Source organism: Phyllostomus discolor, chromosome 5, assembly GCF_004126475.2.
Source record: "Phyllostomus discolor isolate MPI-MPIP mPhyDis1 chromosome 5, mPhyDis1.pri.v3, whole genome shotgun sequence".
Taxonomy (NCBI): Eukaryota; Metazoa; Chordata; class Mammalia; order Chiroptera; family Phyllostomidae; genus Phyllostomus; species Phyllostomus discolor.
In genome coordinates, this window is record NC_040907.2 from 122,064,790 (window position 1) to 122,089,288 (window position 24,499).

General features: G+C 37.2%; 1 protein-coding gene across 1 annotated transcript in view; it reads right to left on the minus strand.

Annotated features, from left to right (window-relative positions):
• Positions 1–24,499, minus strand: part of KAT6B (lysine acetyltransferase 6B) — a 176,618-nt gene that overhangs the window by 44,075 nt on the left and 108,044 nt on the right. Inside the window, 7 exon segments of the mRNA XM_036027509.1 lie at positions 1,612–1,727; positions 3,492–3,613; positions 4,588–5,519; positions 8,862–8,994; positions 11,575–11,656; positions 11,902–12,017; positions 20,072–20,180. Of these exon segments, the coding sequence (XP_035883402.1) occupies positions 1,612–1,727; positions 3,492–3,613; positions 4,588–5,519; positions 8,862–8,994; positions 11,575–11,656; positions 11,902–12,017; positions 20,072–20,180 (1,610 nt within the window).

Here is a 24,499-nt window from a genome sequence, read left to right on the forward strand (position 1 = left end):
AGTAACATTAGACAAATAGATTTCTTTCCCCTGCTGACTTTTTCTCCTTAAAACCTGTAGCATATTTTGCGCTAACCTGCCTGACTCAGTTGGTTGAGCATGGTCCTGCAAAGTTAAGAAGTGGTCGGTTCAATTCCCAGTCAGGGCACATGGATGGGTTGTGGGTTGGGTGCCCAGTCAGGGTACGTGTGAGAGGTAACAGATCAATATTTCTCTCCCTTTTTCTCTCTCCCTCCCTCCTCTCTAAAAATAAGAACTTTAAAAAATTATAACATATTTCACCTGGACCCTATCACACTTAAGTGGATGTTTAGAAGCACTTTCAAGGTCTTTGGGGTATAAGAGGGAGGAGAAATATTTTTGAGGAGAGTTAGGTACAAACTCAGATAAATGTAATTTTAAATCTTGGACTTGTGCCCTGGCTGGTGTAGCTCAGTGAATTGAGCATGGGCTACAAACCAGGCATCACAGGTTTGATTCCCAGTCGGGGCACATGCCTGGGTTGTAGGCCATGGCTCCCAGCAACCGCACATTAATGTCTGTCTCTCTCTCTCTCTCTCTCCCCCCCCCCTTCTCTCTCCCTTCCCTCTCTAAAAATAAATAAATAAATAAATAAATAATCTAAAAAAAAAAAAGAAATCTTGGACTTGTATGCACATCTTATCTGAAGCTCTCAGAATACAATGGCATGATTGATTACCCATGCAAATTTAAGCTCATTGGTGGTTTAAAACAAATTGCTCAAGAACACAGAGATGAGTGACATAACCTGGAAAGAGAAATCAAGACTCCTGACAGTTTGCCACTTAACTTCTAGAACACGCTCCCCATTCTCTCCAGTTAGATGACTGGCCCACATGGTTGAGAAAAGGACAATATTTATTATACACAAAAAGCACAAGTGTGATTACCAGAAACTTTGCAGGCTAAAAAATTTGAGAAGATACTAATAAAGTACACTGTGATGTACCTGAAGAAAAAATCTGCTCTCATGATAACCATTTTAAAATATGTTAGTTCAGGACGATCTCACAATGAATCTTAGTTCAAGACAAATGAAAACTCTAGTACCATTATTTTCTCCTCACGTTCAACCAGTTAGTCACAGATAGCTTTGAAGATTTGGGGAACAGTCTCTTAAGGCTACCCACAATGACCTACATTCTCCCATTTTTCCTTCTTTTGCTACATTTCAGTAAAACACTCAAAAATAAAATGCCCAAAATCATAGATGAGACAAATTACTTTTCTTAACTTATTAGGAAAATGGCAACTGAGGAGAAACTACCAAATATTTTATAATGGCTATTTTTCTTCCCTGATTTTGTTTCATATACAAATAACACTTACCCAATTAACCAAAAAGAGAAAGCATGGTCTAGAAGTTAAAAGGCAAAGTTCACAATGCCTATGTGACTAAGGAGTGTTCGAAGCTTACATAGAACAGTGAATATTATAAAACAGACACTGGCAAAATAGTTTTGGAAGCACTTATAACCTACTATCAAAATTTATGTTCTGAAGATAATAAATAACTGCTTTAGAATCATGATTTTTCCTTCCTCACATATATGACATTAAAGTTATGTACCTGCAGGCTTATTCCATTACCTTGCATATTCCTGTGGGTAAGGCGAGGAGTACCAGGTTTGGATTTCATATTTCCCAAATTCTATTACAGAAGGGTACCGGCCACAGTCTTCCACTCCACTCTCACATTCTATTTTCTGTCAGAGAAAAAGAAAAGAAAAGAAAAGAAAAGAAGTAAAATGTAGCCCTGGCTGGCGTAGCTCAGTGGATTGAGCTCGGGCTGCGAACCAAAGTGTCGCAGGTTCGATTCCCAGACAGGGTACATGCCTGGGTTGTAGGCCATGACCCCCAGCAACCACACATTGATGTTTCTCTCTCTCTCTCTCTATCTCCCTCCCTTCCCTCTCTAAAAATAAATAAATAAAATCTTAAAAAAAAAAGAAGTAAAATGTAAGTATCAGAAGAGGATCTCCTTACTTACATTTTTGTTCTTTCACCACCGGATATGAAAACCTATCAAAACCAGAACCCTAATCTCAATAATATTTTCATGTTTTTGGAAAGACTTTAAAGGCCTTGTGAAATAATAATCAACTTTGCATTAGATTTATACATAAACAAATACCCTAAAAAAGGGTATCAGCAAGATAGAATGATATAAATACAAATGTCTATTGAACTGAATTCAATAATCTGTTGCAATATATTGAAACTGAGGAAATTAAAAGATGATGAGACTATTATATAGACTCTTACAGTTCCCTGCTCCTCCATGAAGTAACATTTATCCCAATTATAATGACATAATCAACTGTGAAGTCTGCAGTTTCACACCTGTCCTCTCCTCCTGCCCTCTCCTGTGCAGTGGGCTACACAAGGTTAAGAACTTTGTCCGTCTGATTCACTGTGGTATTCCAAGTCTAGCACAGTGCCTGACAGACAAGAAATGTTCTTTAAATGAAAAAGCCAGTGTTAGCATGTTGGGAAGGGAGGGCTTTAGAATTAATAGTATCATTCAGATAATGGCCTGCTGCTCACCCTGTTTATCTATGAATGTCAGAGTGGGCTTAAAAAATGGTTATATCTGAGGACTTAGAATCTTAAGGACTAGAGACAGTTTTGACATTTATCATAGCCAAAGGAAAAACAATACAAAGCATACTGTAGGGGCAGAATTAGGAATGGAAATATTCAATAGCCCCTAAACTAGAAACCATCAAAGTATTTGGCCCAAAGGCCTGTTACTAAAATAAAGTTTAAGAGCCTATAGATACCTCCCCTTCCTAAAAAAGGAAGTGAGGTGGGGTAGGGAGTTTATCCCCGAGCACTGTGCCAACTGAATGAGGTCTACCAACATACAAAATTCACAATCCATAATAAATTTGTCTCTGAGAAATCCAACAGCCTTATCTTTCAATGTTTTGGTGACAACAGCTAAGTGGAGTTAATATTTTAAGTGGAATAATTTAAAAAAATTACTGGACAATAAAAATAAAAGTGACTGTCACCAATCATACAACACAATATTGCCTTTAACAATGCCAAAGAGTTAAAATTATGAGACATTTCTCATATGGCTGGCCATCTGTGTTGGCAGAAGCATTGGTAAATTTAAAAGTGATATTCTTCTTTTTGTTCATGATTTTAAATTGCTATTTTCTAAATTTGAGCAAAAATCATCAGAAGTCTATTCCTTCACAACTAGAAGGTGTTTTTCAAAATCCGCCTCAACTACTGCTACTCTGGTCTAGTTTGTGAGACCAGCTGAGCGTGTGCCAACTTTTAAGAATAGAGACGTCTCTGAAAGCACAGTCAATAAGAATGATCATGGTCATGGTTAAAGAACCACAAAAGAGCTTGAGGGGGAGTCTCTATAAAATCAAAGCAGTAATTTCATAATAAACAGATCCTGAAAAGTCACATATTATCCTTGGTATGAAAATACGGTATCCTGGCCTTACCTCCCAAGAAAGTTCCTGGGCTTGTTTAAAAACATCCAAATCCTCTTCAGTAACGGTATCCTTGTTTCCAATCACATTTATATCTGTACTTTCTTGTTTGATGCTTATTTTGATTTCGGTATCTGTCATTTAAAACCAGCAAAAAGTGTACTCACTGACTTGAATCATGAATAACCACTGTATATCACCAAAACGGCACCAAATTAGTACAGTGGGCAAATAGGGATTTTTTTTAAAGCTTTAAAGCTTTTACAGATAAGCACTGTTCAAAGATCCAGCAGTACCCTTTCCCTGCTGTACCCAAATTTTTATTTGAATAATCACTGTCATCTTCTCATAGCCTCAATAAATAAATGAGGAAAAGTAAGAGCAACAAAAAGCAAAATCAGATTTTTCAACCAAGATTAGAAGTCTAGTTAAAGAATTCCCATTACCACTTTCGGGATAATAAAATCTACCATTTTTCCAAACGACACATTTTTGGTTTTTTGTTTTATAAAGGGTAGCAAATGTAATGGGCCAATTTGTTAAATGAAATTATGAAATCAGTTTTCTTCCTAAAGTGAATACACACACAGACACACTCACACCCAAAAGCACACCTCACAGAATCACAGATCAGGCTCTGTTGAGAAGGAAGCAGGATGAACTTGGTCATGAGAAAGCAATGGAGCAGAGGGGACTGAGGAGCGGCAATCCCCCCTGCTGGAGGCACTGACAGCGTGCAGCCACACAGCACTGTGGCTGAAGGGGCGGCACGGAAAGGACATGGCAGAGGCGTGACAGTGGCTACTCATGCGGGACTACAAAGCCATAAGCAACGCTATGAAGGCATCTGGGGGTCCTAGTGTCACTACAAATGGAGATAAATAATAAAAGGTGGGAGAGTATTAGTTGGAAAAAAACAACATTTTGGAGGTTTAGTCAGCATTAGAAAAAGGTCAAAGTTTCACTGTTTCTGTATGAAAGTGAAGTGAGAACAAGAGAAATAGCTAAGACCTATGTGAAGAATAGGTATTGATTTATTTATTCTTTTCGGGGTTGGGGAGAAAGGGATGGGACGCAGGTTTGGTTGGAGCTTTGACCTTTTGCTTACCATCATCCTGATCAGGTTTAATCCTTCCGTCTGTCAAGCTCCCCTTCCCTGGTGAGGGGGTCCCCATCTGAGGGGTCACTTTATATTTTAATCTGCCTAGCATCCTGTGCTTTTTAAGGAAAGTTGTTCGCTTGAAGTGAGCAAATGCTTTAAAAATACGTCCTCTAGCCATCCCCCAGCTAGAGGAGGAGGAGTGAGAAATAAACCTATTTCTAATATCTCTTTTTCCAAAGAAATGAGCTTTAGATTTTGCTGTGGAAGATAATTCAGTTTTACGACGCATACGTTTGGGCGGTGCATAACTTGGGTGTCCCTTTTTTCGAGACTGTCCCTGAGTGGTATAGATATGAGAAAGTCCGTCAAAGAGTGCCTTCAACTGGCTATTACTGGTAAGGCTGCTAAAGGAGGGCACACTGGACTGGCTGGAAGAGCTCTGGGGGGAGGTAGAAGAGGTGGAAGTGCTGGACTTTTGTGAACTGGGGCTCTGACCAGAGATGGGGGCTGGGGGTGGAAGTGAAGAAGGTGGAGGTTTTAGCTTTTGTGTGGTACCTGTAGCCAACACATGAGAAGTGCATGACTGTTTCTGAGAGACCTTTTTCCTTGGACGATAGTGCTTTGAAAAGTCTATTATTTCACCTCGTGATCTGCGACCATCAGGTGATGGTGTAAAAAACTTAGTAAGGCCATCAATGAGCCCTTTGGTTTTCTTGTTAACTTTAAGTGTAGAGGCAGAAATGTAGGTGGAGGTGGTGGTGATTTTGGTGGTGGCACCAGGCCGAGTGGGGTCTGTAACAGCCAATCTGCTGCTTGAGTCCTTCCCAGATGCAGCATGACCAGATGAAGGTGTGGTACAGACTTTAGTCTTTTGACCCCTACCAGGTGACCCCCTTCCTGTGAATGCATTCATGGATCCTTCATCACTGGTTACAGACCTAGGCAGAAATTTAGAGAATAGTATCAGCATTTAAGAATAGAATTATAAAGGTATCTAAAACAAATTTATAGCAAGTAGATGCATTCAATGTGCTTACACTTAAGAAACTGAATTGCAACCCTAAAAACTGTTTGACAGTTTTCATATGTGTGCCTCCACCTAGATGTTTCTCCGTTGGAACAGTCAGCAGCAACTACATCTGCATGTCACTGTTCCCCTAGGGCCCGTCCAACAGGTGCTGGAAGAATCCCTGTGCACCCAAGGGCACTGGATACAGGCAAGAAAATTTCTGAAGAAAATGAAAGAATACGCAATGCTTTCATTATAATTAAATAAAAATGTTACCCTGGTGTTATTGTAAGTAATTATGATTTCCTGATTTGTCTTTTTTAAAATATTAAAGAAAATAAGCTGTATTATATAGAAGCAAAGAATAAGCTTACTGAACCTCTAGTTAGAAGCAATTTTAACTGGAAAATCTATATAAATAGAATTTGGGTATGTCTATGAATTAGTAGCCTTTTTTTGTTTTTTAAAGAAAACATTAAAAGATACCCTCTTCCTCTCAGCAGTTTATGCTTAGGATGGGAAGATAACCAATAATACTCTCTAAATAAAGAAGACAATTAATTACAGTATAAAATATTGCTGAAAAAAGGACAACAATAGCAAAAAACTGAAGAAATGATTAAAGAAAAGCTACAGCAGGTTAGACATGACATGGAAAGTCTGGTGAAGAAGCAGCACATTTACCATGGTCATTATCAGACACCTGGAGTCAGAATCTTTAAACACTGGTTCTGACTGCCATTTCGGTTCCTTTGGTGCTGGCTCTGCCTATACAGCTGTGCGGGCGACAGAAACTGGAGGTCACTCCACTAACACAGCTGCTTATAGTCAACACAGCTGCCTGCCTTCACCTCAGACTACAGCATGGAAAGCTACCCATTTTGCAGCAGAATTTTACACAATAGAAACATCTGCATGTGAATTATGGCTGTGCCAGGGCCCAAAAATGCACTTTAAAAATTATCAATTTAGCTGCAGGCTAATAATGAAGAATGGAAGCCTGAAAATGATATGATATAGAATTATAAAAATATCTTAATTAATTACAAATTGAAGAGCACAATTTTGGGGTCATCTTGTACATAAAGATTTAATGAACAATTTCATCAGTCAGCAGAAGGGGAGGCTGGTGTAGATGAACTAACTGGATGAACTACCAGGCTTATCTGGGGCAGCTAAGCCACCAGAAGCTTTTTGCCTGACTCCACCTACTCAGCCAAATCAGGTTAATGCTGAAGATCTCTAGTGTCAAGGTGAGGGCCACCTATAAACAGCTCACCAGGCTAATATGTTTCACATTACAACTGGTATTTGGACTGTATCTAAAATCGATTGCCCAGAAAGGATAATATACTTATAAAGCATGTACAAAGGAATACTCCCTAGACTGTCTTAAAAATTCCTAAGCTCAAAGGACAATTTTGGACAAACAAAAAGTTAGGATTGGTGCCAGATGCAATTTTCAGCTGTGTCCTTTGTTCAAAAAGTTTATATCCTAATTTGTTTTTTTTTAATTGGGCCCTGAGGATACAGTCCCATTTCAAGAACAATGCTCACACAGGATGAATGCAAAAACATATAATTTCTACTTCAAATGACGCTAATATGAAAGATTTTATTCATAAATACATTTCACGTTTGCCTCCAGAAATTAACAAAAATTCCACTTAAAAATGTCTACCAGTTAAAGGGTTTTCATAAAGATTCACAGAAAACTCTAGAAAAGATCACACATTTTTCTATTTCTCCTCTGATGATATAAAGACAGGAAGATACGTTTTTCTGTGAGCAGCTTATATAGTGAATTGCTTCAGATAAAATTAGGGGAGAAAAGAGCGAGCAAGTAAGATATCTGGTGTGTGTGCAGTGTGCATGAAGAATACCTAGGTCATTTTTATATAACAATGACTCTTTCGAGAGCTAGGCTTGGTCTTATTGACAGACCCACATCAATATGCAGGTCTACTGATTTCATTTCTAAATACCTTATTTAATGTTGATAGTCAAAACCCTGGGTGGGAGGGAGGGCGTTGGGAGGATGGGTGAAAAAGGTAAACAGATTACGAAGTACAAATTGGGTCTGGCTGGGTTGCTCAGTTGGTTGGAACATCATCCCTTACACTAGGAGGTATCCGATTCCATTCCCGGTCAGGGCACACACCTATGTTGTGGGTTCGATCCCTGGTCAGGCCGTGTACAGATGGTAACTGATTAATGCTTCTCTCGTATCAATGTTTCTCTCTCTGCTCCTCACCCCCTCCCCCCCCAAAAAACAATAAACATATCCTCAGGTGGGGATTAAAAAAAGTACAAATTGGTTGTTACAGAACAGTCATGGGGATGTAAAGTACAGCAAGAATATAGTCAGTAATGTTTTGTATGGTGTCAGCTGGATGGGAGATCTATCAGGATGACCGTTTAATAAATTATGTAATGTCTAATCACTGGGGTGTATAGCTGGAATTAATATATATGTCAACTGTAATTGAAAAATAAAAATATATATTTAAAAGAAAATATACCCCCACTCTATAAAAACACATGAATCCACTTCTAATCTTTTCTCTACCTTTCCAAGTAACTCCTGCTAATGTTCTACTGGGCTGTCATGCACACCAATGTGGCAAAGGCTAGTAGAAACGGGGCTATGGGCCTATCACAGCAGACCTGCAGGCCACAGCAAATTGTTATTTTTGTGTGCATTGTACACCTGCACACATACGCACATGCCAAATGGTGCTAACTCTTTGGAGGCAAACATGAAGACAGTCATTAGCAGGTTTCTTAGAAGGTCAGATTTCATAAAAGGTATCTTTAAAAATTATAATACTAAGTTAGCACCAGAAAAAAAGAAGTATTTTTCTAAAACGTTATCTGGAGCAACAAAAGAAATTCACTATAAACAAATCCCTCTCTTGTTTTAAAATCCCAATATAAATATTCATGTATTTAAGCTCTTCTAATGCTCAGCCAGTAACAAAGTAGCTGAACAATTGTTTTAAGTTCTTACATTCTGCTTCCATCCTGCTGCTTGAAAATGTTACTTCACATCACAGATACTGCCAACAGAAGACCCCAAAACGCCAATTGTAATTAAAAATGTTATTTTCAAACAAATTTCCACAGCTTATATACGTAAAAGGAGAAATATTCCCCATCCCTTGAGTTTGTAAAAATAATGGCAAAAAGTTCATGGAACCTAAGGGGGTGACAATCACCTATATTTTAAAGCACAACATAAAGTATTCTTTTTGATAAGATCTCAACCTACAACAATCGTTGCTTTAATTTATTTTTCGGTCGTCCAATGGGTTTTGCATATCGTCGTTTTATTTGTGCAGCTTTCTCATGAAGTAGTTTTCTTCCCTTTTTCTTTGGTCTGCAGACTTGGCAAATCCACATCCCTGAATTGATACATATATGAAAAAATATTTTAATGTTTCATTTTGGGAGAGGTATGAAATATAAACTATAGCTTTAAAAGCTGCCCAAGGATGCCTATATGCAGAACGTAACTCCAAAAGGTGGATCCTTCCCTTCTGTCAGTCTCTTCAGGAAGCCATCATCAAAGGTCAATTTCCCCGCCAAGGTGGTGAGAACAGAGGGCAGCCCCTGTCTCAAACCTTTCCAATAAGGCGCTCCCAATGTGCCACAAAGCCTCCCCCTGCTACCTAAACACACATGGGAAATGGATCCTGTCAGATACTATAGATCTTATTAGAGGAAGACATTTTCAAGTTAATCAGTTTTTAGAACAACTGAAAAAAATATTTATATTATCTTTCTAGAATTTTTCCATACTAAAGAAACTATCAGTATAAAATATTTGAATTAAAACTTAAAAATTTTAAGTGGTATGGAGTTATAATAATTACAACTGCACATCTGGCACGGGGAAAGAGGTCCATAGATCACTGAAAGACCAGAACACTGACGCCTACAGGAAAGGTCAGCATTTCAAAAAGGTTTTATTTCAAATCGGTGGCAAATGGATGAAATGATTCAGTATGGCAATGGAACACACAGCTGTCTATCTAGGCAAGTAAATATTATAACTTGAAAAAATTAAATATTATAAGTACCAGGAAAAACACATGGATATTTCTATCATCTAAAGCATTATTAACATTTAAGACTGAAGCCATAAAGAAAAAGATCATGGATTTAACTGCAATAAAAATTATAAGAGCTTCTGCAAATAAAAAGAAGTGAAAACTCCAATAGAAAAATGATTAATGGATAAAACAGGCACTTTACAAAGATGATATACAAACAGCCAATAATCAAACACAAAAATGTTCGACTCACTACTTAAAGAAAGAAAATGATCAGACTTTTTTCTATTACCAAATTGGTAATTTAAAATATTCAATAAGAACACTATTTCAGTGAATGTTAAGACACTACTAACTTAAAGATGCATCTGATTTCAAAGATGTTAAAATGTCTTTTTTTTTTAAGTGTGTCTTAGACTCGATATAATAAAGTAATGGTGAGTGTGGTCATAACACAAGGAAACAGGTATTCTCATACACTGGTGGTCGGTCTGAAAACTGATACAACCTTTCATGTACATAGCCTTTGATCCAGCAATTCCTCCCCTAGGAATCTATCTTAAGGCAATAATTGTGGATGGAAAAATTGAAAACATTTGTAATGCTCACCATAGGGGATTGGTTAAATAAGTTATGGGTTTTTTTATACATGGGGTTGCAAAATCAAGTATGTTCAGGAGCCACCCAGGTATTAATACATGTGACTAAAGCAAGCTGGAATGTAACACAACAAAGAGTAGTGAGAGTGGGCAAATTGGAGCATGCATACTTATCTAAAGAACTCAAATTTTAAAAAATATCATACCAGCTCCTCTGTAATGCATTTAGAGAAGTCTTAAATATTTGTATTTATTTATCTATAGCCAACAAAGCATATCTATGGCTCACAGTCATGGGGTTTGTAACCCCCGCTCTGTATATGATGGAGTTCTACACATTCATTAAAAACTATGTTTAGGAGAACATTTAATAATGTGGAAATGCTGGAAGTTACAAAAACATACATAAAATATTCTATTTCTTTTTAAAAGGGCATGTGGGGGCAGAGAAGGAATTTCTAATCGGTGGTTCTTTTTATTCCTTTTTGTCAATCTGTCTTTTCTAAATCTTTCAAAATGAAAATGTACAAACTTTGTAATAAGAAGGCAAAGTTATTTTTAATGTTTAATATATTAGAAAATGATCCCTGACTACTGTGGTGGCCAGTTGAGTGTCGTTCCACAAACTGAAGGTTGTTGGTTGAATTCCGGGTCAGGGCACAAGCCCGGGTTGTAGGCCTGGTCCCTGGTGGAGGTGCACGCGAGAGGCGACAAATCGATGTTTTTCTCCCTATCTTTCTCCCTCCCTTCCCCTCTCTCTAAAAAGAAATAAATAAAATCTTTTTAAAAATATATGTTTTATATACATAAATAAACAAAATGAGGAAAAGGAGACTGAGCTAGGCTTACTCACACAATAAATAGAGACACAAGCAAACAAACAAACAAACAAACACCCTGATCCTGTACGGATATATTCCGTATAGAGGCTCACATTCAAAATAGCAGCCAAGGGTCAAGAAAATGGTGACAGCTCTTGCTCCATCATTGAAAACAGGTAATGAACACAGTACCAATAATAGGGAGTTGTTGTTTTTCTAACTTTTTACCGACCTAATCTAAACCTATTTTAATAAAGAAATAGTTTCAGGAGAGGAATGGTCTTTTTATACCTGTGTCTGAATTAGAGTCTTTATTATATACGTTACCTTCAAACTAAACACTTTTACATTCCTCTGGTTATAACCTGTGTCAAATCTGTAAGTACGAGGAAGGTGGGAGAGATGCAAAAATGCTTAAGGAACCAGCATACCTCTGAGCTGTCAAGATAGCAGGACAAAGCTAATAAGTATGTAATAAAGCACATTTTAAATATGGTTTAAAAATTCACCTTTTGGCATTCTGGAAAGTGGGGGGTCACAGCACTCCATATGGAATCCTCTATCACAGGAGTCACAGAAAAGCATATTATCCTGTAATGTAACATATCAGAGACTAATTGAGACTGAAATTGACTGTAATAGGCCACAAATTCTTATGTTATCCAATTAACAGTAATAAAGTATAATGAAGGAGCACTATGATCAATGTTGAAATTTGGCATCTGTACATTTAAAAGTTCAAAAGAATATAGCAGCAGTCTACAGAAAATAAAAACCTTAACACTGAAAACTAACCATTTACTTGGAGATGGAGGGATACGGAGAGCCATACTTACTGCATTTTTGCCTTGGATTCTACATGCACTGCACGTCTTGCATTCAATGCACTGCCACCTTAAGGCCTTTACATTTGTTGTTAGTTCAGGACAAAATTTCAAACAGGATGGGTGTCCTAAAAGCATGAAAGCAAATTGCTTTATGGAAATGGTGCCTTGCATATTTTTAAACTCTCATTTTTAATATTTAATAGATAGTAATAATACCAGCCAAGAACCTTAAGAACTTGAAAATACAAAAAGAGAATCCAAATTACACTTTCCTGTCTGCCTTTTTCTGTATGTAACAGTGACTGTACAAAGGTCTCTCCTAAGAGAAACTGGGAAAACTTACACCAATTCTAATCTCGAGTCTTGGAGAACTTGAAGATAACCTATGCTTAGATTGTGTTCTCACTCCTGTGCCTTCTGATTAGTCTCCTGCCCTCGGAATCACCATCAACCGCCACTTACCCCCAGTTTTCTGGTTTGCCAGACTGTGAGGGGAGGACCGAAGTTAAAATAATTCCTGCTCTCTCTGTGTGATGGAATCGTAAAACCCAAGTGTTTACTAAACAAAAAATTGGGGCTGCTTAACATAATACAACTACAAATGCAAAAAACCCCACCAAAACCAAAACCCCAAAACCCAATACTATACAAAGAATATCCCATTGCTAGAATGTACAGAGAAGATACTGTTGCCATCTTGACCCTAGTCTCTTAATTTAAATTCTATAAGTAAGAACAGAAACAGTGGATTTGAATTTGAAAGTTAAGATGTTGAAAGATCCAGGTCAAATTGAATACACCAAGACGCATACCCTCAGCAGGTTTCCCCCATTTTTATGAGTGTTCGTTCAGCTTTTCCATACTGTTTTGGGCACACTTTTCATCTGGCAGCTCTCCCTGCACAGAGGAAAACCTGAGACCCTGAGGGGCAGCACCTTTCAAGGAAGCCAGACAGGCTACACTCGATAATAAACAATAAATTCCTCCAAAAGGTTTGGGGAGTGTGAGCCTATATTCTTGAGAAGGCAATTCAGTTTAAAATCTGATGGTCTTTTATCATATAAATCTGACATATCCAAACTTAATTTTATTTTTCTAAATCTGGTCTTAAAATAGTTAAGAACATTGGTAAATCCCATGTGAAAGAACTTATAACCAAGCTGCAAAGGAAACCTGAGGGGTAATAAAAAAAAAAAGCAGATTCTGCAATTTCAAAACTGTTTTATAATTTCCTGACTTTGGCAGGCTCATTGTTTAAATATATATTTTGGGTTGCTGCCAAAAAGGTCCTCCTCCCTAAAGCTTAACAGGTGCTTCATAAAATTCCACCCACCAGGAGATTTAGCTTTTTGAAGTAAAGACATTCAAAATCAATCATCAATACCGTTAATAAAAGCATACTATTCCTGGGGCTTTTTTTTTTAAATTCTAAACATCTGTATTTAAGATGTTGAGCAAATAAAATGTTGTCACAGGAGTACGACTTCAGGCAGGAGAGACACCCAGGCAGATGCATTTAACCTACGACACCATTCTTTTACAAGGGCTTCTCTCATTCAAATAAATGCCGGGGAGAAGTTTAAATATATAAAAATGGTATCAATCACCTCTTTCTGCTCAGGAGCAGCAAACAAAGGCAACTTGCTTGTCGACTTTAAGAAGTGTACTCTGAAGGAGGACGGAAGAGGTCTACTTTGATCAAGGTTTTCTCCCCCTTTATATAGTGAGGGGGGTAAAAACTAAAGTTTTAAAGAACAGCAATTTAAATTCCACCCTTAAAATGGGTCCCATCAGCTAAAAGTATACCATTTACTTTTTTTTCCCCCTTTTATTACTTCCTGTAAGTCATACATCACTAGAACATATGACCTCAATTTCATGCCCTAAATTTTTCTCTACATTAAAATCTGCTTTTGTACTTTGTAGCTTAATATTCAGCAACTAAAGTATTTCACATCAATTTATAGCTTACTATTCTCACAGATATCCATGAAAACTACTTTTTGATAATTATATATTTTAAAAATTAATGGATTTCAGCCACTTTCAATCAAGAGTACAGAATATTCTTCTTCTTATTTCACTCACTTCAAGCAATATTATCTCTCAACCACTGCCACTTAAGCTACACTGTCAAATTCTAAAATCTTTAACCAGTCTTTCCTTTAGACAGTAATTTTACCTTTATTTAGTTCAAGAGAATTGGCCATAGATCCTTACCAGCTCTAAATTTGTAAGGGATGCTGAGGAATGAATGAATATTTCCATTTTATTTTCTCATGGCTAACTTTAAAATATCAGAGTCTTGATATACTAATACATAATCTATAGTAATTAGATGTAGCACAACAATGCAGTTGATAATGTAATTTCCTATCTCCAATTTACTCATTCTGCTCAACAATTTCCTTTAAAACTCAGGTTCTCTCTGCTGACACAAGTCATGATGGTGTCTTTTTGGAGACTGGTTTACTATTGTGATTTGCAATTTATCAGATTTGAGATCATAATATATATATATATTTATTCAGCTATTCATTCTTATTACAAACACATTAAGCCTTTAATAGTTTTATCTAGCAAAACCAAAGGCATACTGCTTAAAATTAAATAATTTCCTGACAATGAAACCACAAACCAGTAGAAATAGTTTTTGGAGGAAGTACTGTGGGAGGAGAAAATGTGGGTTCTGCAGTAGACAGAGTACTGGCCCCCAGTGATGTCTGAGCCATAATCACAGTGACTTGTAAATACATCACCTGATGTGGCAAGAGGGACTTTGCGGAGGGGACTAGGGGTACAGGCCTTGAGACGGGGAGATTATCCTGGATTATCTGGTCCTGTACAATCTAATCATGAGTACTTAAAAGCAGAGAATCTTTTCCAGCTGGGTTAATGAGATGAGAGGAAAGAAGGAAGAGGAGAGGTTCAAAGCCAAGAAGAACTCCATCAAACTTTGATAGCTTTGAAGATGGAAGAAGAGGGGTGGGGCAAAGGGCAAGGCATCCGGGTGGCCTATAGGAGCAGGGAATGTCATCTACCTGACAGCTGGCAAAAAAAAAAAAAAAAAAAAAGGCGGGGGGCAGCGGAATTTCAGTCCTACAAACACAAGAAACTGAATTCTGTCAACAAGTCTGTGGGGATTTGCTATAGCAGCAACAGAAAACTAACAAAAACTCAAACACTGGGTCTCTTGAACTAGCTATCTTAACAACCACCTGTCCATTTGAGACACAGTGTAAAAAAGAACACATGTTTCAGACCATGTAGTCTAGCAGAAAAAACAGACAAGAATTAAGCAAGAATTAGAATGAACACATGACAAAAATTCTGTTACTAGATTTATAATTTTAAAAGGTAACTAAGGCTGCAGATTTAGGTTAGTATAATAGCAGATCTGAGTTGATTTGGTGGGAGTGTGTGGATATACTGAAAATGTAGGATACGTATTAGTGCACAATAATCAATGGATTTTTGGTGATTCTTTGGTGTAAGAGAATAAAATAAAGCATGGCCCCAAATTTCTGGCTGGTGTATGCCACTGGCTAAAATGTAAATCCCTGAGGAAAAGCAAGATGGTGTATGTTTGCTGATATTCCTGTTGCTCTTGCTTTGATGGTTGTTTTTGGGTGGAGGGATCAGTGCAATGTTGATAAGCTGTTGGGACATTAACTTTGAGGAGCCTATGGGGCATCCAAATGGAGAAGCTATGGACGATACATTTACATCTAAGGGTCTGGAGGTGAGAAGCTATGAAGCAAAGTAAAAAACACAGTCAGAGTCTAAAGAAACATTGAGGGGATGGGGAAAAGCCAAGGAGCTAACAAAAGTGTGGAAGGGATTGGTAGAGGGAGAACACAGAGAATATGATATCACAGAAGCCAGAGAAAAAAAAACTTCAAAGAAAAAGACTCTCGCCAGGTCAAACATGGCTGAGAGGAGTATTTGGTGTGAACTGAAAGATGTCCATTAGATATTTGACAAAGACTAAAAAGTGACCTTTAGATTTTGCTACATGGAGGCAACAAAGCCAGGAGAGATTTCAGGTGTCCTCAGGGTGGACTGATACTCGACCCATTTAATGTCTGAAGGTGATTTTTTTCACTCTCCTGGCTACATCACTGCAGCCTTTCTTTGTCTCTAGTTTCAATGAGCTTCCACTTAGAATGATGCTGTAATTTTGAACTGTACACTTATCTTAGATTTGCTAATTTGAAAACACACATGCACACAACTCATCTGTAAGTAAGATTTAACCACCCGGCAATCTGAGCAGCAGACACAAAATTTCATTTGGTATAATATCTAATACTTATGTGAAGCTAATTAAAGATAATTTGGTCTTAATGAGGCAAAGAGAATATAACAGTGTTAATTTCAAAGTAGGCTGATCCATGAAAGTCAAGTAAAATCACTTTCTAGTCCCAACATTCCCATAGACCTGAAGACTATTTGATGATTCCCACATTCACATCAGTGGTTAGAATAATCCTTCACATTTGTGGAATGTTTTATAGTTACTGATAATCTTTATATCATTATCTCACTGGATCCTCACAACAGGCTTGTAGATACAGGGCACAGATGTTACCCTCTGCATCTTACAGATACGGGAAACCGCAGTTCCACAGCTGGCAGGCAGAAGAGAACTGGACCACCACATTTGGGGCTCCTTACACTATGCACCTCACCTTATATTTTTAATACCTGTAAATTTGAATCATTATTTCAAAAGAACTTTTAGCAAAAACACACACACACAAGTTAAAGAAAACACTGCCCATTTTGGCACTGAGCCATCTTAAAAATAAAAAATTTCTAATTGTCTTTATGATGTAAGGAGAAAGAACCATTTATTACTCATGCCTATGAAATCTAAGCAGAGTTTAAATATGACATCATACAAATGGTACTTCAGATAGAGGTGGCTAAACACCAACAGGCACATATGGGAAACACATTTAAGAATAATCCTTATGGGCTGCCATCTTTATTTCCTTTTCTTGGTTTTATACTGCTATGGGTATTTTTTTTCACATAAACATCTTATAGGAGGGATTTCTTTGATCACTACAAACAGTCTCAATTCAATCCTAGAACCAATGGACTCCTCTGAGTGTGAGACAGTGGCCATTTCCATAAGACTAACTAGGGGTACAAACCAATCTGTAACTCCCACTCGAGAAGCTGGGCTGCACCATGACAACGGGCTCCCACCATTGTCAAAGGGCAATGTTGAGTCACTCGAGCTGACTTGATTCCTTTTTCCTGTAATAATCAAGGGGTCACAACAGAGCATTATAACTACAAGATTCTCCCTAAGCTCTCTAAGAGGAACCATATTTTATTCTGATCCTTCTATTTAAAGACTACCAAATAACAAAGTCCACTCATCTCATCTACCAGAGAAGTAAATGCCTACAATGCACGTCCCCGAATTAGGAACAATAGTTTTTTTGACTAACGTCGCTAAATCCAGACTGGCACAGCACTCAAGGGGAGATTAAGTGAACCTCAACAGGAGAGCCGGATCCCATTGCAGAGTCCAGAGAAGCACTCTGAGCCATCCTTTATCCCACACAAAGGAAGATGATGACCCCAGGGCTTGAATTTCTGCCGTGACCTATACCTCATCTCTGAAGGCTCTGGCTCTTTCTACCTGATGGGAGGGGGGAAAGTGACTTACAAAATGACTCTAGCTATGTACACCTTCTAGACAGTATCCTCAGTCCATTCTTCTCCATTTGTTAAAAAAGAAAACAAGAGAGTATTTTTGAGAAGAGAAAACATAACACTACACCTACAACCCTAGAAAAATAAGAAGCTTTAGGGGGAAAAAAATTCAGTGACCTCTAAGTATAAGGGAGATCAAACCTCTCCTCTGGCAGGTCTTCAAACCTGGGAAAGACAAAGGGAGATTGATTACATCAGAAAATCTAAGATCTACCTGTTTAGAATTACACCTTTATACCCTGTGAAGGAGGCCTTGAAGTTATGATCTAGAAGATAATGATCTCAAATTCCTTATCAACTCAAGTAAGTGTATCACCAGAGGTAAGGAAATATATAAAAGCAACTTTTCTTCCCACACTTAAGAGCGTTTTTAATCTAAGCACCCAAACACATACTCATGAACTACAACAGTGAAGGGTGTTTTCAAAGTACCACCTTAAAAATCACAAAGGGTAGACCCTGGACAAGTGAACACCACTGAATTGATCAGGCAGTTAAACAAAAGAATAATTCATTCAGAATGAGCCTCGTGAGAAAACCCAAAAGATAGCTACAGAGTCAGAACTGATGAGTGAGGCACTACCTCACTGGGATAAAAGAGGGAGATTGTAGGGTTGAAATTTATTAAACTGAACATACTGATAATGTTTCCCTGCCCTTTTGTCACTACCCATGATAACAGGGGCAGGTAAAAGAATTTTAATGAATCTGTAAAGCCCATCAAAAAGACTGTCAGAATGCATTTCTCAAGCAGAGTTTGAAATGTCTTATTTCCAAGGCTCTCCTCTTCGAGTCAGGTCCAGAGAGCTGTGAAGTCACATATAGCCCATCCAGTCAAAACCTTCTTACACAACATGGCCATGCCTCAGCGTGAGACATTCCCTCCACTCAAGCAGCGAGCAGCTGTCAGAAGTGGCAATAAGATTTTAAACTACCTGCAGCAATTAAGGACAACAATATCAAACATGACAAATAATTGGCTAGCATTTACAGTACACTTACCAAAGTTGCTGTGGACCCTGTGCCCTCACATTTAACTCCCACAAAATGAAAGAGGGTAGGTGCTAATTTTCTAATTAAAAAACTGAGGCTCAGAATGGTTAATGAATTAACTCAAGGTAAAGGGGCTGGGCTGTTGCTGGCTCTCCAGTTTGCTCTAAACCACTATATAACATTGATTTCCTTGATGTTTTGCAGGTTTGTTGGTGTTTTTAAAGATAACTATCACTACAGAAATAGTAGTTGGTTATGATTTTTAAAACAACACTTTAAGGGGAAAAGTTTCAGTAAGCTGAGAGGGGGAAAATTTAAAGATTAACATACAAAGATTAACTTTAAAAATCCAATAAATACCACTCAATCTGTTGAGTGGTATTTAAGTATGCGTGTATTTAAGTATGTGCCCTGGCTGGTGTAGCTCAGTGGATTGAGAAGAGGCTGCAAACCAAAGGGTCACTGGTTTGATTCTCAGGGCAAATGCCTGGGTTGTAGGGCAGGTCTCCAGTAGGGGACAGAGAGAGGTAACCACACATTGATGTTTCTCTCCCTCTCTTTTTCCTTCCCTTTCCCTCTCTCTAAAAAATAAATAAATAAAATCTTTAAAAAAATGAGTATGTATATATGTGCATACACAGATACATAACATACAACCATATACACATCTCAGCTAGACAACTATCACCTGCTTAAGAAGAAGGAAGACTGGCTTGGTAAGACAAATTCTTTTAATGTAAGCAATTTGACCTTTAGTTTCCATTATAAAACTAGAGGTGTGGTCTTAAAATGTCATGTTGAGAAATAGGCAGAAGTGACAGCTACCTTGAAAGCATCTGGGGGTACTGCAATTTGCCAGAGATCCAGTGTCCCTACCCAGCATTCCTTGATTTCAACATCACCCTCTACACAAACCACTCTTCCTATCTAATTCTAGGCAATTTGAATTTCTTTCATGCCTGATGATTTCTTGATTCTATCATTGCAGTTTCCAGAAGACTGTCCCTTTCATTCAGTCACAGAGTTGTGATGTAATATTATATTTCACCAGTAGGTGTCATGACCTGAAACACTATATTTTCCAACTCAAATATCTCTTAATTGAGACTTCAGGTTATAGAAAACACGTGATTCTAGTGTGTCCAGCTCGAAAACTTAGACTTCTCCTCATTGAATCTGCCTGCAAAGTACAATACTCTACAATGAATTACCAACGCTGGTATGAAATCAAAGCTTAATTATAAATATTAATATAAAGTGTTATATAAACATACACATCTTTATGTCAGTGCTAATATACTCATACTTCTTTTCCCATTTCTGCACTTACTTTTAAAAATTTAAAATGTATGCTATTACCAAATAATTGCTTTGAAGAACACAGTTCTGATGGAGAAATAGCCTGTAGCTACAATGGGGAGCCATTGTACAAACACAAAAAACACCAACTCACCACTACTGCCACAATCTGCACAAGAAAGGAGTTCTTCTGGTTTCTTTTCACGATTTGATTCTTTAGTCCCCAGACAGAAGCTACATATTGGAATGGGATCAGCACGGGGCTATGAAAATTAAAATGAAAAAATATTATTAGTTTTCCACTTCAAAATTAAAAACGAAACATTAAAGTCAAAAGCTTCTTACCTATATCTTTAACAAAGAAAAACTGCTGAATAAGATATTCAAATCAACATTTTCTGCTAATAAAAACTCTCTTAAATTATTTAATACTATTTATTACCTGAATAATGTTTTTAAGTATAATAATGAGATTCAGAATTCTTGTTAAATCAATGAAATCTATATATACTGTGTAACTTTCCATTAATGAAAATTAAGGATTCACTTGAAATCTCATATGGTTCCCACAATCTATTTGCTTATGATAATTGATTTATCTACATGTTCAGTATTCTAGATTATGAATATCCTCTATTTAGGTAAGATTGTTGAGCTGAACTTTATCAAAATTATCAAAAAAACAATTATTCATCTATCAAACACTTGATAGAAAATATTGGTATTTTGAGATGACATAATAATAGAATTAAAACTAAGCAAGAACTTTAAAATTCTGTAGCATCACTTTAAAAGATCAGAGATCATGAACAAGGCCTTCCTGGCACTGAGATACTCAAAAGTAAACCATGTCATGCCATGCAAAGGACACGACCTCTCAGTCTTTGACATTCCCACTTTAATAAAAGAATAACAAAACATTTGCCTAACCCCCCAGTACCTTTTAACTCTGAGGAAATTGCTGTGAACAATGCCTAAATCTGCATACATTTTGTGTCTCCGCTGTTATTTATGACTACCAGCAATGCTAGTATTCCCATCCATATGAATAGCTGACTGTGCCTACAGATCTGGTCACATTTATTTTGAACCACCAAAACTGTATGAAAACTAAAATTTTTTGCATATTCCAAGCCTTCACACATGTTGTCTGCCAGCCATCTGAATGCAACTATAATGTATTTATATTTGAACCTCATGAATCAAAAATTCAAGGCAAGAAAACTTAGTATAATCACAAATTTTTTAAATGTAAATCTAAAACAAGATTTTGCTAGGTCTTTCTAAATATACATCAGCACAGAATAAACATCTTTGTTCAGCTACTCTATCCCAAATGTCTAATGCATTGCCTGATGCACAGTAGGCACTCAAAATGTATTTGCTAACTGAATAAATGAAAGAAACATATGCTAGTTTAACAAAAAAAAACCCCCTCATATCAAAGATATTTCAAATGGTTATGATTCCAACAAATGTCTTGGTTAGCTGTGACAACACATCATCAAAAACCAGAATCTGTCTTATGACCAAGCATTTGTAAAATTGTTGAATATGACTGTTAATTTCATCATACAATCTGTGTTCATTATCTTGCCCTTATTTTCAGTAGAATGTGCTCTTTTAATATGCACAGGCTTTACTTTCTGAGGTAGCTATGCAAATGTCTTTTTGAGGCCCCAGTTAAAAAACAGAGTATAAAACACTTTGTACTAGAAAAACCAAAAAAGACAAGCTACAACAAATTGGTCACTGACTCCAGCCACAATTTTTTAAATGCCAGATAATCAGCACTGCATAATTATGGAACCATAGTTATTACTTGCAACTGCTCAACTGCAGTACCTTGGGAACACTTTTGTTCCTTTAAATAGCAATTAAAAGAACAATCTGGTTTTAAAATGACAACATTCCCCTGATAGATTCTAGCTAAAGCCAAGTCCTTGTACTAATGGGATTCCTGCTTTCATTTGATATAACAATGCTCAAGCCATTGCTGCCATCCTTGCAGTGATAAATAATTTACAAAATGTCACATATCATTCATGCAATGAAACAAATCCAAACCTGCAATCCCATTTTTCTTTCCCAGATGAATTTTTAGCTGTAAGAAAGACATGGCCATCAGCCAGCATTCATGCTCATTTTTCGTTTTTAACTAAAGGTAACACAAAGGACAAAGGTTGCTAGTAGTTCATGACCAGAAAGACTGATGTCCCATACTCTGCCCAATAATAGAAAGCATAGATGCTATCACTTTACGCTACATTCAAGTGAACCCCACCATGCTGATGAATGCTCACCACCATTTATTTTAGGGATAACTATCTCACAATATTCTATAAAACCACTGCATTATACAGAAATGTCTGCCCTGCTGAATTATTGATAATTCAAAGCACTTTTTTTGCTAACCTCAGTACAGCCAAGTCAATTAACTTAAAAAAATTGTCACTTGTATGAAATGAAACTTTTATAGTAATGAATGTAAATGGGCCACAGAATTATTGATTCACTATTCTCAATCAGACTACATATAAACTGTTTCAAAAATAATCTGTGGCAATAGATTAAAATGGACTGCAGTCAGAAACAGGCCTGAATACATGGCAACTCAAGTCTATGCAAGTCCACCACAGACAAATCATATTTAAGAAGCCTGTAAATATCTGCCAATTCTTAATTCCTTTCTTTGAAATGTCACAAAGTCACCTAACCTGTTGATCACATTTTCCTGTCAACATGCTTGACTACTTCAAGCTAATTTTGAGAGTGAACACCCATGAATAGGTTTAAACTCCGCAGACTGCTTAGGAAGGACGCCCTGCTTACCTCCCACAATATGGTCACGGGGTAGCTGCGAGGTTAGAGGCCACTCGTACGCTATCTCGTTTAATCATTTTAATAATCCTGCCAGGACTGTATATTACTACACTCATTTTAGTCAGAAAATTGAGGATTTGAGAAGTTAAGTGACTTTTCTAAAATTGCACAGGTTCATATGTGGAGCTGGGATTTGAACACAAGTCAGTCTTCTCTAAAGACCATTCCTCACCTGTACTACCCACCATCACGCTTGTCTTCTCTCAAGAAAATACTTAAAAATTATCTTTCCATCAGCAACAATAACTCTTTACTAATATGCTCATAATCTTTTCCATTTAATTTTTCCCATTACCAATGGCATAAGCTTTTAAAACTATTTAAAAAGCATCTATTAATATGCAATAGATTATTAATTACAACAGAGAAAAGGTACCTTTACAGTAAGGAAATCTGGTAGACATCACCTTAACTGAGTGATCAAACCCATCACCAATATGGGACAGACATCATGTGCCTCCAGAGCATTACACTGAATGACTCAACACTGCCCATGCAGTGTTTTCCTGGAAATATTTATCTTGAATCTAATCATAGGGAAACAATCAGGCAATTCCAAATCTAGGGACATTCTGTAAAACAACAGGCCAGGACTCTTCAAAAATGTCAGTGTCAGATAAGACCCAAAAAAGTGTGGAACAAATTTATGTAGGTGACTACAGTGGCATGAAAACAAACTACAGCCCCAGCTGGTGTGGCTCAGTGGATTGAGCACTGGACTGCAAACCAAAGGGTCACTAGTTCGATTCCCAGTCAGGACACATGCCTGGGTTGCAGGCCAGGTCCCCAGTAGGGGGCATGTGAGAGGCAACCACACATTGATGTTTCTCTCCCTCTCTTTCTCCCTCCTTTCCCCTCTGTCCAAAAATAAATAAACAAAATCTTAAACAAAACAAACAAAAAACAAACACAATTCATGATTCTTGCTTGGATTCTGAATTTTATTTATTTTTTTTATTCTGAATTTTAAAAATACCCATAGGTATAAAGGAGGTTATTTACATAATTGTGGAAATATGCACTAAATAGTAAACAATATATAAACTAGATATAATACTTTTTTGAGTCAACACAATTGTGATTATATAGGAGAATGTCTTATAGCAAGCATTCTTAGAGGAGTTGAGTACGGAAATATTTTAAAGTGAAGTGCCATGATGTCTATTAACTGAAGTTCAAATGATGCAGGGGGGGGAAACACTATGTATTTGTGTGTGTGTGTGTGTGTGTGTGTGTGTGTGTGTGCGCGCGCGCGCGTGCAAAGAAGGAGAGAGAAAGCAAATATGGCAGAATGTTAATGGTTGGTGAGTCTATGTAAAGGGTACTTGGGTATTTTCATTATATAATTTTTTCCATTCTCTCAATGTTTGCAACTTTCCAGACAAAACATTGAGGAAGAAAGTCTACCCTTTCCATTGCCCACCGCCCCCCATAAAAACAAAAAACAAAAAACAAAAACCTAGAATAAATTATTATGTAGTTGGATTCCAAGCATTTATAAAATAATCCAATTACCAATTCACAAGAAATACAGAGGACAGAGAAGGGTGTCTATCTAGTTTATATGGGGGGGGGGGGGGTGGTATGAGAACCAAAACTCTCCAGGGAAGTGACCCAGTTTCATCAACAAATAAATTAAAAGGGAGACAGAGTGAGTAAGCAAGGCTTATCAGGCAATCATAAGGAATAGTCCTTATCT